Source organism: Frieseomelitta varia, unplaced genomic scaffold (assembly GCF_011392965.1).
Source record: "Frieseomelitta varia isolate USP_RPSP 00005682 unplaced genomic scaffold, Fvar_1.2 scaffold_298, whole genome shotgun sequence".
Classification (NCBI taxonomy): Eukaryota; Metazoa; Arthropoda; class Insecta; order Hymenoptera; family Apidae; genus Frieseomelitta; species Frieseomelitta varia.
In genome coordinates, this window is record NW_025110032.1 from 1,031,819 (window position 1) to 1,047,749 (window position 15,931).

Genomic DNA, 15,931 nt, shown 5'->3' on the forward strand with positions numbered 1-15,931 from the left:
GACGTGTCTCTTGAAGCAGCGTACCGCTGAGGAAGTCGAATTCAACGTACATTTCACAGGGCGGAGTGAAAGACGTTCTTTGAGGGTAAAAGGCGAGCCGGTGTAATTGATAACGAGCATAAAGAAGTGGCTGTAATTTTCTTTTCTTTTCTTTTTTTTTTCTTCCTTTTCATAATTCGCGCTCTCGAAGCGGCCGCCCCGTTAACCATTTCGTCGAAGCGAAATTTCATTTATTATCGCGCAACGATTGTACAGTTTCGCAACTTTAAATGGACCTTAAACTTTAGTTTCAGTTGATTACGAAGCGTCTCCCGGGCCGAGATCTTTGATGTCTTGAGATTTTCCAACGTTGCTGTGAATTGTCGGCAATATCCCAGCTAATTTTTCATGCAACGATCTGCCTGTTTTCCTTTCGTGTAATTAAAGACTATCCACGGCTGTAGATATTTATCAAGCGCAGAACGTCGGGGAGAAGTTTTCTTTGAGAATGGATATTAATTTCGACGTAACGTTCACGGTGAAATGATCAATTAACGGGGAACGTTGTTTGCGTACTTTCTTGCCGTAATTATTTTTCCAGAGTTTTTCATTCGAATTTTTAATATTGTGCTTCGTCGGCGATCTCGTTGCCTCGTTGTGACAGTTTTCTTTCTTTTTTTTTATTACGGAATAATATAACGGAGGCATAGGATGCAGAGAAGAAAATGGGAAAGAGGATAGAAAAATTGGAGGAATTGGAGAAAATGAGGGAATTGGGAAACTGAAAATCTCAGGTAGAAAATTAGAAAGGAAGTAGGAGTATTCGTTCTGGACCTTCGAGCACTCGGAACTCCAACCATCGCAATCAGAGATCGTAACAATGACGTATTATGTGCCGCATTCCTCATTATTCTCCGCCGAACACGAGAAAGGGAATCTCTTCTGCCTTTTACGACAGTCCAGAATCACCGTAAAAGTAAAGGCGTATCGAGACGAAACACGTGCACTGATCTAAGAATCGATAGCAACAGCGTCGTTTTTCCCGTGTTTCATGAATGTGACGTGTTTCGTCACCACGTCTGTCTTCTACGTAACGAATATTTCGATTGAAATTACTTGGAACGGATAAAACTGAAATTACAATGTGTAAAATTAAAATTATGTTATACATAAGAATTTGAAAAATAATTGTACAATCGTTGCAATTATTCTTAATTAACGGCGGATTTTGAGAAGGAGCCTAGAAGTTAGTACGATTTCTTCGCAGGGAAATTATTTCTGATTTTATTTTAATAAGTACAATAATATTGGCAAAGACAGCATAGGAAGTTGAGTTGGAATAAAATTGGTAATTTTCGATTCGTACCCGTTTTCTGGCAGAAAGTTCTAAAATTTCTTAATTCGTTGCAATTTACATTTCTCGATATATTACGTAATGCGTATTTGGAATATATACCTGTACTTCTCGCAAAGATATTACAATTCCAGCGGAAACTGCACAATTTCCAGATCTGAACAATAGTCAGTCATATCAAAACTCGGAGTTCCATGAATTATGAATTTTGAGTGACTTCATGAACATTCTACTTCTGCCGGCATAGAAGTTGAAATATTCCCGGTTTCTGAAACGAATTAATCATTACTTACTCTCTCGGTGCATTAGCATTTTCCACCTTTATTCAGAATTTTCAAATACACCGAGATCCCACGGCGAGAGGATCCGCGCTGCTGATTCTCGCGAAGCATCTTACTTACATTTGAAATAATTTAGGCTCGAACGGGTCGTGTTGTTACACACGAGTTACACACCTTCCTTTGCTGGAGAAAACTCATGCAGTATTTAATTTCCGTTCGTTCAGTTTGCCATTGGAAAATTCTTTTATCACACAGTCGATTTTTTCTTTTTTTTTTTAACTAATATTGATAATAAAATTGAATAAATTCTTTTCTGTGCTAATAACGAGATTAATCGAATGAAATTTTACAAACTACGGTAATGTTGAAATTGGAAGAGAGAATTTTGTAATTTGCAGCCTTGTAACTTGTTAATTATCGTCTAATGTTATTGATAATAGTAGGAAAATCCACAGTCGCACATTTTAATTAGTAAATCCAAGAGCTTTGCAGAACGACTAGTATTACAAAAATCAGTGCTTTAAAAACATTCAACAATGATCAAAGTTAGGTGTATACAATTCTTAAATCTTCAGATGTATATTAATTCTTAAATAAAATAAATAATGCAAGACTAATTAACCATGTTACGTTAAATTTTGAAAGATAGAAAACATGCTTTGTTACATCCTCCTCGCATATTCTTTCTATTATATAATAATTCACTAATTACCAAAAGTTTATTGTATCATCTGTTTATACCAAAAATGTCCTCTGTATACCCAAGAAGATATTTCAAGAAGGTAGAACCTAATTTCTGTGGTTGTTGGATGGTAAATAGCGATTGCGCGTTACCGGCGTAGTTTTCGTTGACTTGTTCTACTTAATCCAGCGCAGAATTTGTCACAACCGCCATTCGTCGAACGAGCATCATTCCAAAGCCATAACTGCTCGGCATATACCACGCGTGTGTACAGATTTACCTCGATCAAAGCTTGTTAATCAGCTTGATAACAACTTTCAGGAGTTGCAAACGCGCTTGCGAATTCTGGCCGCCACGGCCAATTTCCCAGGCGTGCGATCATTACGACATTGTTCGTCGATGAAGATGTCGTTGCACGTCCGCTAATTATCCTTTTTGGCATGGAATTTGGCAGGGATTAGTAGACTATCGATGGAATCATCGTGCTCATACGCATACGTTCGTGTAGGCGACTATGTTTCATTAATCTGTCGAGTGTGCTCGCAAGTACTCGTCCCAGGAATATCCGTGGATTCACGAATTCTCGTTTCAACGTAATAATATGATTCCATTATCCCCGCCTCTGTCACTTCACTCGCTCGCCGGTCTTCTTCGTTCCGACTTCGTGGATACTTTGAATACGACGGTTCGCGCCGCGTCGTTAGCGGGCGTATTGCGTCGAGTTTCAGCGTGAAATCGACTTCGTCCGAGATATTATTAAAAACGATGCGCATTCAACGCCTCCAGACGTTAGAGTCGTCTCGTCTCCATGTGAACGCGTTAACGATCGCCGAAAGAGTCGGTGAGATTCAGCTTATTTTCTGTGCCTCGTTACATCACTGTTAGGAGAGAGTATCCGTGTACGGGTATTTCTTAGATTTTAAATTAAATCTAATGTCCTCGAAGTCCGAGCGACTGTGTTAGTTTGTAGACGATGATGACGGCATAAATGCTAATCAACGTTCCACTATTTACCACTTTTTGCAATTTTGTGTCATTGTTCTTTAGTATATTTGTACTTCATTGTTTTTTTAACTAACATCATCACTCTGTTTATTACTTTTTGCAATTTTGTATTTCATTTTCGTTTGGTCGATTGGAAATTTGACGTGAATATCTTTTTTCTTAAAGAAGAAACTCGCAAACAAATTGAATTGTACAAGTCGTTTGAATCGGCTCGTGTTGCTCAAATTCTTAAAATTATACGATTTCATTTCCATAAATTCCATTAATTATAGAATTCTAGATAAATCTAATTACTATGCTTATAACATTTGGAAGATTATTAATTATTCGTCCCATTAATTAGCAATTTCTCGCGCTACAAGTATTACTAATACGGTGAATTTCACGACGCATGCTTCATTAACGAGATAATAAGAACGTACAGAAATCACGTTTTTGAAATAATACCGCCAGCGACAATTTCGCCAAAATACAGTGTGAAGCTGGCAGTGCGACAGTCGTCTTAATTAACTCGTCCACAAAAGAACAGTACCGCGATATTACCACAATCTTGCGACTGTCTTCCCTTTACATATAAAAGCACGATATAAAAATGTAACTTTATTACTCAGCCCCGAGAGCTAAAGATACTGGGGGATTAAACGATTTCGTTTAAACAGAGAGAGGATGCTGCAATATTCGCGACGTGAATCTGCTTGTAACTAATGATGAAGAAGCGAACGTTGTTTGGAAAATATTTTTCGTTAAGCTTTTCATTAAATTTATATAAACGGCAAGTGCGATTTAATTTCCATCGAGTGGGGATCGCCTATGCTTTTAGTTAGAATTTGTTACTGGTTGTAATTTTTAGCAAACGTTTTAGTTTCTTATTAATGTAGGATAAAAGTATTAATTTTTGTACCGAATCGATTTATAATATAATGTAGTATAATGTACTGATTAAATCGGAAACATGGAACGCTCTTTATTGTATTTTGTTTTCGTTGCAATTGCCAGAGTGGGTATCTATCGTGCTTTGTGGTCGAGTATTATTGAAATAATTAGGTGACTTCAATTTTCAACGTTTTCCTTGATGTTTCTCTCGACGAAAATACCTTTTATTGTTCCGAGAGATTCAGGTCGATTGAGGGGACTTTGAAATTACAAAATTTACAAATGTATACGTACTTGTCACGTTGTAAATGTAAGAGCTTGTCTGAAAGAGCTGGAAAATTACGCGATACCTTGATACCGACTGTGTCCTTCTTATTGTTAAATGTTCCGCAAATTATTAAGATTCATGACGTCTTTTATTTTCTATCAAATTTTATTAAAATTGATGAACACGTGAAATTTCGATAGACTCTTGGATAGTCATTAATCTCGACTCAAATAGGTCATCTTGCTAAGTAGTTTGCCCATAAACCTAAACTGCAATCAATAACCAATCGATAACGATAATCGCGTCAGTAATAATTAAGATCAGGGTGTAAAGATCACATATCGCTAAAATTTAGCGGACGCTATTGAAAATTTTCACACATCGAGGAAACATTTAATGGAAATTTCAATGACATTTAAACTTCTCTTTCTAGTTTCTTCCTTGTTTCATACATTTTTATTTGTTCAAGTACCTAATGTCAAAGATATTAAGAGAAAACATTATTAATTTATTTACACATGTACATACGTGTTGGTTAGAAATTTTTGTTCAATTTTAATATTTCAATATCTTAATTTTTTGTTATCTCAGTTCGAATATAATGTATGAATTTTATTCAAACGAAATTACTTTCCTATTTTTGCAAACATTTCGTACAAAGTAAAATCTTCGTGTGCCCAGTAATTATAAAATATATCATACAATTGAAACTTGTTAAAAATGTTTAGTACGTTATTTCTTCGCCAAATATTAAAGAAGTATCATATTGATTCTCATTTCATTTTCTTTTCTTTTCTTTTTTCTCAACTGTGCGACTTTCGTTATTTTTTTCTTCTTCTTCTTCTTTTAATCTCGAAAATGTGTAATATCGTTTTACTTCATTTTCGCATGCCCTAATCACGCAGAGCACACACCCAACATCTACTTCGAATGAAAAATTATTTCGAGCTGGACGCACGTGTGCATCAAGTTACAAATGAACTTGTTCATCTCGCGAGATTGGAAGAACTCGTTCTGTATGCGTGAAAGCGTATGCACCGACGTATCGGCGGGAAGCAGGCCTACGAAACACCGGTGGCCACATTGATAAATTGAAATATCGATTCGAAGTCTCAATAGCCCCCGCATTGTACCAGTCAGAATGGAGAACCTGTTGATTTTATGAAGAATATGCGCTCGAAGGAATAGCAAATTCGATGGTGCTTCATTTTTGGTGTTCGGTTTTGTTATTAAAAAAAAAAAAAAAAAAAATAGAAAAAAGAAGGAAAGGGAAGAAAGAGAATCGAGGAGTCGATTGAATTATTATAATAAAATGGTACTTTCCATTCGGGTTCGAAACTTTTTTCTCTGCTAATTATTAAAGTTACTTGAGAATTGGTTGTTGAGAAGTTCTTTCTCCTTCGATTTGAACGTTCGATGGCCAGCACTTGTACTTTTGTACAATGAGTTTAACTCACTCGGATCCAGTGCATTATTCTCATTTCGTATATATCAGTTTTCTAGTTCAAACTAATTTTATTCTGTTTCTAGCGAGATCTAACGCGATCAACAAATGATGATCAATTTTCCACAGTGCAGCGTGGAATTCTAGATTAAAATTTCCACGGACCGTTTCATCCCTACAAAGGATATCACAAAAACACCCGCAGTTAAATTAATTATCACGAATTATCACGGAAACCTATTAAGCAAATTGTTATTCAAGTGTTCGGAACTCTCGTGCAAACTCTGCCGTGTTCAATCAAAACCGACCCTCTCATCCAACTAATTGCGAGACAGCTTCTTTCTAAGTTATAATAATGCCATTTACTCGTCGCAGGTATCATTAAAAGAGCATTACGAGCAAGATAGGGGCCGTTACAATTTCCACAAGTATCTGTCCGACATAAATTACACGAATTATTCGTTTTTCTTTTTCGCTCGCGTCCCGCGTCGCTCTCGGTGTCATAATCAACGCCGCGGACCGCGCTATATAATAAAGTATGACAGACGTAATTAACGGCGTTCCTCATTTCGTGTTGTCGGTTTGAAAAGAGCTGAAAGTAACTCGTTCTTATCCCGAAGCCCGGTTTTGCTGTTTCTTTCCCTTCTCTGCCTCTCCCCCCCACCGTGTTTCTCCCTCTCCCTCTCTTCTCACCCCGTTCTCGCTCTCGTTTCACCCTGTCTCCCTCGATTTCTCGTTCTCCACGGGTTCTTTGCGGCCATAAATAATTCAGGTACTCGGGACGTCGTAAAGACATTAACGAAGGTAAAAGCTTTTAAGGGCGGACCCCGGTTGAATCCTGAACTCGTTATGCGGCTCTTACGATAATAACTCGGAATCTCTGCCGGCCGGTTCATTGTCCAACGATACACGATATTTACTTTCGACTTGGCGCCACTTTCTCGTGATTGATCACCCCTTTGATTACGATTCGTGTCAAAAATATATTTGATCTGATTCGTATCACGATGAAGTGAAAATAATGGTATGATTCTTAGGTAGCCGTATTTTAGAGATTTTAGATTTAGGAATGAGATTTTATATAGGGAATTTTATATAGCGGAGTAGCGAAACTCGAGTATTTTGTATTATATCGCGGAGGGGAAATTATACGAGACTTTTGAGAATTTGTTGTAATCTTCATGAGATTTTAAATAGAGAATTTTTTTAAAGTGCTTTCGAGTGGAGAATTTCAGAGAAGTGATTATGATTCATATCATGACGGAGTGGAAATTAGGAGTAGCATGAGATTTTGAGAATTTATCACGATCTTAAATGCGTAGAGAATTTTAAAATACTTTAGAGTGGAGAATTTTAGAGAAGTGAATGTGACAAGTGATGAATATGATTCATATCGTGATGGAGTGAAAATTATTCATACCTTTTGTGAGATTTTAAACAGAAAATTTTAGAGTAACAGAAACCTAGTGTTTTAGATTGTATCGTCGAATGAAAATTATAGTAGCGTGAGATTTCGGGAATTTTTTATAACTTTTGTAAGATGAGGTTTTAAATACGTAGAGAATTTTAGATGCTTCGTACGTGGAAATTTCGATTCGAGAAGTTTCTAATATTCTAGGTCAGTAGATATTTACGTAGATTCTCGAATCGGTACATTGTTGTGCTTTTTCGTCTTCTATAACGACGTGAGAAGGGCAGTTTGTCAAGAGCAGCTATAGTAAACGGTCGACACAACCTTTGACTTCAAATTATTGGTAAGGCTGTAAATTTTCCACCTTAATAATTAACAAAATTATATATAATAAGTTCATTCTTTCTTTATTCTGATCGAAATATGACGCGAGATATTAACGACGAGATTTTAGAAATTTTATTCGTACAATTGAATCAGTGCACTCTTATTATACAAATTAGTTGTCTCACGACAATTTAACATAAACAAAATTCTTCCGCAATGCGGATTACTATTTTATAAAAATCAGCAGTGAACTAGGCAGATTTCGCTACTTAAATTTTCTAATAAGTAATTTACTAAAATAAAGAAATACTGAATGCTGTGTGCACTGGTCCATCATGCATTCATCTGCACATTAATTTGAACATGCATTTTTATTTTTTCCCCAGTTCCGTTGACTATTTTGTTTTGGTAGACTAAATTTCGATACACTCGAAATATTAAAATGTTCGGAGTATGAAATATTTCCTGGAGCGTTCTTCAGTAATTACGTGAAATAATGGCAAAATTTTCCATGACCGAATTTGTGATATTGTTAAGCATTGCAGAATTGAAATATTTTTAAACGTTACTATTTCATTAAGCGCGCAAATATTCACGAGCTAGAGAACAGAGAATTCCGCTTCTCATAACGCAAAAATATTTTCGTGTAATAAAATTTTATATAGAACGTGTAATTAATGCATAACATATTGTGTACACGCGAGATGTTAAATGTAAATGTGGTGCAACTTCGGTATGCGCTTATTTTCGTGTAATAAATTTTTAAATGCACAGTACGCGTTCGCGCGTAATTATACTTTGAGTTCTTGAAATAACGTAATGCATGGCGAGTAAGTAAGAATTTCGAAAGGAACATCTGAAGCGTTAAAATGTGATACTGAGACTAGATGAGGATGAGCAACAAATAATGGTCTTTTCGTATACTAATGTCAAACTTAGCTTTTATATTTGAATATACAAGGAATATGAAGAAAAGGAGTTTTAAAATTTATTTTCCAGACTCAGACCAGCCCAGATTCGCTGAAGAAATCCAGAACGTGACCGTGAGCAAAGGTCGAGATGCTTTGTTAGCCTGTATAGTGGACAATCTACGAACCTATAAGGTAAGAAATAAAATTATAGTTTTTTCCTTTCTCTTATCCAAAAATGTAATACATGAAATTTAGTTCAAATTATAAAATATTTCAATCACTTGCCATCGAATGTGACGGGACTAGTTATTTTGTTATCTAAAACAGGATAAAATTTATTTAAACGTGTTAACAGAACTATTAATTTTATCACGGGATAAAATTCTTTAAAATTAAATAACGCAATCAAAATTTTTGTTCTAATCTCTCGTTCAGTAATATCAGTTGATGGTTTGCGTTTTGGATCTGAGAATAAGCTGAATATATGATGGAGTTATCTAAATAGTTAATTTTAAATACAATCTAGTTCCATTACGATCTAACGAACGTTAATCTGTTTCGTATATTTTAAGCGCCAAGTTTCAAAAATATGGCACACTATGTTTAATAAAAAATTGCGCTGAGAGAACGTGATTTTTAAAAATACATTTCGTTACGACCATTTCGTAACTGGGATAAAGTGTAACTAGGATGGCAGTAATTCTCATTTAACGTGAACATCCTTGTGGAAAGAAAACTAGATAGAAATGTGTGACTTTTGTGTATTACATAAAATGTCACGAAATATCATGAAATTAACGCTTGACTGGAATTGAATGAAATAAAATCAAAACGAAAGAAAACTTCTCCGTATATTGCACAAATACCGTGATATTTCAATCAATGATGAGAAAGACATTAAAAAAAGAATGTAAAAAGGATATTTTCTTCGCTTTTCGAGGGTTATCATTTCGAAACTGATTAATGTCTTTAGTTTCTAATCCTCAATAATACTTGCACGTTTGAACTATACATTATATTGTCCATGATAAGAGATAATTATTAATGGTAACATAATAGTCTGAAACGCTGAGTTATGCAGTTACTACGATCTAGATACTTCTGACTGTAAATTAAATTAATTTATGCGAATGGATTTGTAGATTGGGGATTTAGTACAATTGTGGTGTAAAGAGATAATCATTTGTTATGTCTCGATGAAAAATACAAGAATAAATTCACGAAATAAACAGAAATAGTAACGTAATCGTAATCATAAATTTGATTAGATAACAGAATTTTATGAAACGAGTTATAAATATGCATATACTTTCAAATGTACGACAAGTGAAATATTACATGATATTTTACACATATGAGACAGATGAAACCGGAAAGAAACAAACGATGTTGCTTCCATAACTACTTTCTGTAAAAGTGTCCGCAATAATATTATTTATCGTGGAGACATTATCTCGTAGCACGTTAGTCGACTCAATCTAGAAACGTCTCACGTTGTCTCCCATCTAATCCTTTATTCCACATCCCCTCCACGTACGTACGAAAGACGCATACAAGTTGTCGAATAAACACGCATTAAATTCTGCAAGATCCGGATGAAAGTATAACGTGTGTTTCCTCATGCCCCTAGAGAAATTCGGAATATGGCATTAAAATTCTAACGCTAAAATTTATAAGTCTCTCAGTCCTTTTTCTACGAATATCTGAATAGTAAATCGCGTGCCTGTGTGGCGTGCTTCTTTTTTTAATAAATAATTATTAATTACATATTTATAAAACGCTTCGTTCAAATCTCGTATGAATTTGTTCTTTTTTTTCTTTTCTTCTTTTTTTTTTTTCTTTTTTTGTCTAGCAATTGAAATCGGATTAAAGTGGCAAGAGCGACAAATTCGAACGAAATATTCCAACTTTAGCTTGGTAGATCATCTACGATTTCGAGCATCTTGGCTTATATAGCCCTTGAGAGATTAGTAAGATGATCATGCTAGTCAACTACGGAATTAGGCGTAAGAGGAAGTGGCTCTCGTGCCCACTAACTGCTTATGCATCCTATTATGGACTTACAGTACATCTAATGCTATTGAGACTATAAATTCTCATGATCGCTTAATTCTAATGACGATCTGTAGTAGCGTTTCTCAACTTCGCGTGAGAATAGACCGTAAACACCTCTTCGTAATATCCAAAATTCTTATTGCAAATATTGATGATATTCAAACAAACAATTACATTTAAAATACCTATATAATAGTAAAAATTTCAAAATACATATATTCAAAATGTAACAGTAAACTTATATAATAATAAAAATTTAAAATTCCTAATATAATATTTTAAAAAATAGTAAAATATATAGTAAATAATAGTAATATAGTAATAAATACATTCAGAATATTATTATTGCATAGTAAATATAATATTCAGTTACTGCTAACAATCATTGTCTAAAAGCAACGTTCTACGAATTAGAAACCCAGAGGGAAATACCAATATATTCCCAAGTACAGTTCTACTTTTGTATTCGATTATTGCTGAAAAGAATCGTTGATTAAAAATAATTCCAAGAGAATTACGTTCGTGCATACTTCGAACTCTGACAGCTCGCCAAGTATCGATTCCACTTTTTCATCTCTCGTCGAATAATAATCCGGCTCATAAACACCTCTTTCTCTCTGTCTGTCTGTCTGTCTGTCTGTCTTAACAAACGGCACACGGTGCAAACTCTGCCCTTGTATCCGTCCAAAGATCCGGTATCCACGGACAAATAACCGTCTTCGAGGAAGTTCGTTATTAAGCAGAGGTTTTTTTACGCTCCGCTTGAGAATTTCGCACGCGAGAGCGAGCGGAAGCGGAGCTCAGCCCGGGGCCTGGTAATTCTAGCCGTGACTCGCAACAACGTCAACTTCAGCCGGCTGGCTCGTTCGTTACGCCAATGGAAATACATCACCGATGGTGTCACGTTGAATTATTAAAGTAATATGGTAACGACGCCCACGGTTCACACGATCCTCCACCGGTTCAGCAGATATCCCGGTATACTTTGTAACCGTGAAGAAGCGTCGCGCCTCGGCAGCCGCCGCCATCCTCTGCAGCCCGTCCTTCCCAACGACAGTTGATATTCCCCAGACGGGGGCCACTGGAAACAGGAAACACGCTCCTTTGGAAAAATTATCGCTCGTCCGCTTCTTAACGCCGCTGGAATATCGTAATTCCCGGCCGCCAGGTATCAAGTGAATGAAAAATTTACGTAAACGTAAGATACGCAGATACGTGAAAGGTCGTAGGTTTTTTTCAATTACGAGTTATTTCTATAGGGGAGGTGAGGAAGGAGGGGGCAAGGTAAATTAATCTTTTAGAAATAAAAAAATCTAGAGGTAAATTTACCTTTTTTTTTTTGTCTCTTGGAGGAATAAATTAAATTTCGATAGAACGACGTGACTTCTGATGAAAAGTGAGGTTGACAGCTTGATTTATAAAACAGCATCTGGCTTGCATTTGTAATTTCTGCGATTTCTTTTTATAGTTTTGATATTTTAGGTAGAATAAATTTGATGATAAATCAAATTTCTTGGAGATTGAAATTAAATTATACGAGCAAATTCTTCTTCGTTCGAGGGTAAATGAAATTTTTAGAATAATTTGATACACTTGACGAGAATCGAATTTGATATTTTACTTGAGTTATAATGTATGAATTTTGGTATTAATTTTTAGTTCGTTCAAGCTTTCGTTAGCTCGTCAACGATTCAATTTATATTTCGTTATTATTTTAACTTGTTAAAGAAATTTCAAACTCAACGTTATTTTTATGTACTTATCATTAATTTGTTCGTCATTTGAACTCTTAAATTTACAGCAATATTTACATTTTTATAGACAAAATACTTCGTCTACGAAAATATATGTAAAACTATTCGTAATTAACAGACTAGTAGGTTTTTGTACGTTCGTATAAAATTTCAATATCCAATAATACACAATGTGTGCGTAATATTCAATATATATACCACGCATTGTAGCAAATCGCTAGTGTAATCTTTTAAATTACACAAAGATTTGAATTTAAGTAAAACTCCACAATCATTAGCAGGCAATGGTGATCCAAGAACGATTAGATCAACCCTTGAAATTTTGTTTTACACGTCGACAAATATCCATCGCCGTAATATGAAGATCCTTGAACTTTTAGCGCATTTTCTACCTTCGGGAGATCTCGGTCACAGCATGGAGGGCTTAGCGATGAAGGAAAGAAAATGGGGTAGATTCTAAGCCTTCTTATACTTACCTCCCCTACTCGTCGTATTCTGTGAAAGTTTCGAAGATCCACCAAGGATACAGCATACAAGCCAACCAGTATATTGGATTAAGCGAGCGATAAGAAGGAAACGATATTGCATAGGGTGTCCAAAGCTTCGCAAAGGGAAACATCACGGATCGAATGGATCGAGAATGTACGCGCGAACGATTCCACGAGCGAATTCGTGCTCTCGAGGCTCGCTTTATCTCGCTTGAACTCGATTCTCGAGCTCGTAACGTTCGTCGATAATTGCATTATCTAAAGATTTATCGCGTCAACTCTCAATTGGTATCGGTTGGACAACCGTAGTGGTTTAAGATTAAGGAAGGACAACTGATCAATTTTTCAGTTTTTGAGAAACCACTACGATAGAAAATACGATTGTGGAGAATTTTGCGAGTGTCAGTCTTCAAAATTTCGAATAAGACAGAAAACATTTTTTTTTTGTAAATTCTTTCCTTTTTTCCTCATTGGATAATTCTACGAGAGAGACAAGGTAAAAAAAAAAGAGGACGAAATGATTACGAAATTCTATTAAATCCCAATTTTCCGAGTAACGTCGTAATCTATAAAATATCGTGTTAAAGGAAACGCGAACATATTGCCGTCTAACATGGTATAGTAGAAAACTTCGTTAATCTTTTCCTCGGTTTTTTTCTCCTCCCTCCCCCCTCTTTTGAAATAAAATTTCCTTTCAAAGCATCTACAAGGCGAAAGATCTCCTCGATGAAGGCGTAGAAATTACGTTTAAGCAGCATGCAAAGATACTTCGCCGTAAATATTTGCGATACACGGAAGAAAGTAATATGATTACTTTCGCTCGTAATGTGAAATATTATTTTGCTCGATTTTTTTGTAATTAGCGAACAGGTGTTTGTACTATATTTCATAGAAAATTTAGGAGATACAGTAATGTATAAGACACGTGAAAAACGTGAAAATATGCGTGGCTGAAATGTTTAATCGTTCGAGTTTCTCGCGGATAGGTATGCATTTCCATAAACTAGGATTCCGTTTCAATTCTCCAGCATTCGTTATTTGACAGAGTAACAGAGTATTTAAGCAAACGCTGACGTTATTTACGGCTGGATTTGAAATAATTATCCTAGTTGGCATTATGTTGTTACGTAATCCCTATGATGTTCCTCATACTAATCTCCATGTTACCATTCCGCGAACACTCTACGATTATGCTAAGCCTTTCCTGTGCACTTCCGCGAACCGTGTTTGATTATTAGAAGCAAAGCTCCTTACGAAACGTACACGACATGCGACACCGTTGAAACGAATGGGTATTAAATATTTTGATCTTAATATTTTGATTTTCAGATTTTAGGGTATTTTAATATTCTGATTTTCAGTTGGTTTAACATTTACCGAAAATGAATTTTACACAAAATATATATTATATGTTCAATATAATTGCGGCATTAAAAATATCGAAACTTCATTCACCGAAGGTTCTTAATTTGATTTTACTTCAAATGGAATAGAAATGTTAAATAATAATGTATATATTGATAAAAATATGAAAAATTTACTTTTATTTACTTGTATGCCTTGTATGTACGTAATCAGACGTCACTGAAAATGGTGATCACCATCTTTAAAGACTCAGAAAGCCAAGAAAAATGACTGAGCATGACGTTTAAATATCTCCGGTTGGGAATTTTTTTAATAACCTAAGTAATGAAGCTGGTATTCAAGTGACGATGATAAATGGTTTTCCCTATAAAGTACGTATAACTTTCAACGAGTTTACTTGCATTACGAGTTTCCATTTTTCGCGCAAAATTTCCTCGGTGAAATGTTGAACGTTGAGCATCATACGAATTCATTTGTTGGAACAACATTTGTTAAGTCCTTAATTAGATTTCTGTATCGATACATTTTCACCGCCGGAAAATCACATTTTCTGCTTATGCTTGATATCTTTAAAAATGATGCAGAACAATAAACGAATAAATTAAAATCAACGAACTGCGCGAACAGTGCGTGAATATTTACATTCATCAGCTTTTAATATATTGCTTCATGATACTTTCACTTTATTCGAGTCAACAATTACAAGTTACTGTATCATAAAGTTGCATATAGCAATATAACGGATTACGAAAATATTGGAATTAATACTATTATCTTTTACAAATACAGTTTGATCGTGAAGGGAGTATTTCACCATTGTTAAAATAAAATGACTGCCGATAAAATTTTCCATCGAAGATATACCGTCGTCTTGATGAAACTTTCATACATGCGTCCACGTTTGTTTGTTTTAGGTGGCATGGGTGCGCGTCGATACACAGACAATCTTGTCCATCCACCATAACGTGATCACGCAAAATCCACGGATCTCGTTGTCATACAACGACCACCGTACGTGGTATCTTCATATAAAGAAGGTCGAAGAAGTTGATCGAGGATGGTACATGTGTCAAGTGAATACTGATCCGATGAGAAGTCGACAGGGCTATCTGGAGGTTGTAGGTAAGTTCGTTACTGTAGCATGACGTTGCTAGAATTCGTAAGATCCTCGTATGGTTCTATTGATTAAAAAAAAAAATTCTATTCTGAAGTGACTCTCTAGGATAAAGAATAATATTCTTTGGCAAAAAGCGTGTTTGAAGTTTGTCACTCGAAGAGTGGAAATGCTTTGCTATTACTGAAGTACTATTCACTAACGAAAATATAAAAAATTTTCAAGTTTACGTTATTGCATTTTATTAAATTTAATTTTAAATATTTCATTATATACTTTATTAAACGAAATTACTTAGTTTATTATTATTTTATTATTACGTTATATTTTATTTTATCACTTTTATTTTCGGCATCAAGAATAGTTTATTTAAAAGTCTTTTCATTGCTAGAGGAGTGTAGGTACGTTTTTTTGATAAAAAGAAAATGCCGCGAAGAATGATTCGTCAGAAGCGAAACGTTTAAACGCTGTGAAAGCAATTAGGAACACAGCATTAGTCAGCTCGATCCAGTTAGTCTTTGAAGCAATTAGGTTTCCAGTTAGTTGTTAAACTAGGTTGGAAGTCATCAGGTTTCCGATATTCAATCAACAACTCAAGTACTTAATCTCCTATAAGATTA

General features: G+C 35.2%; 1 protein-coding gene across 5 annotated transcripts in view; it reads left to right on the plus strand.

The window, feature by feature from the left end:
* The window catches only part of LOC122529590 (neurotrimin-like), a 404,527-nt gene that overhangs the window by 251,321 nt on the left and 137,275 nt on the right, over positions 1-15,931 (plus strand). For all 5 annotated transcript variants that reach the window (XM_043655864.1, XM_043655866.1, XM_043655867.1 and 2 more), the window contains exons 3-4: positions 8,624-8,727; positions 15,112-15,319. In XM_043655864.1, the coding sequence (XP_043511799.1) occupies positions 8,624-8,727; positions 15,112-15,319 (312 nt within the window). The remainder of the gene's footprint in view (positions 1-8,623; positions 8,728-15,111; positions 15,320-15,931) is intronic.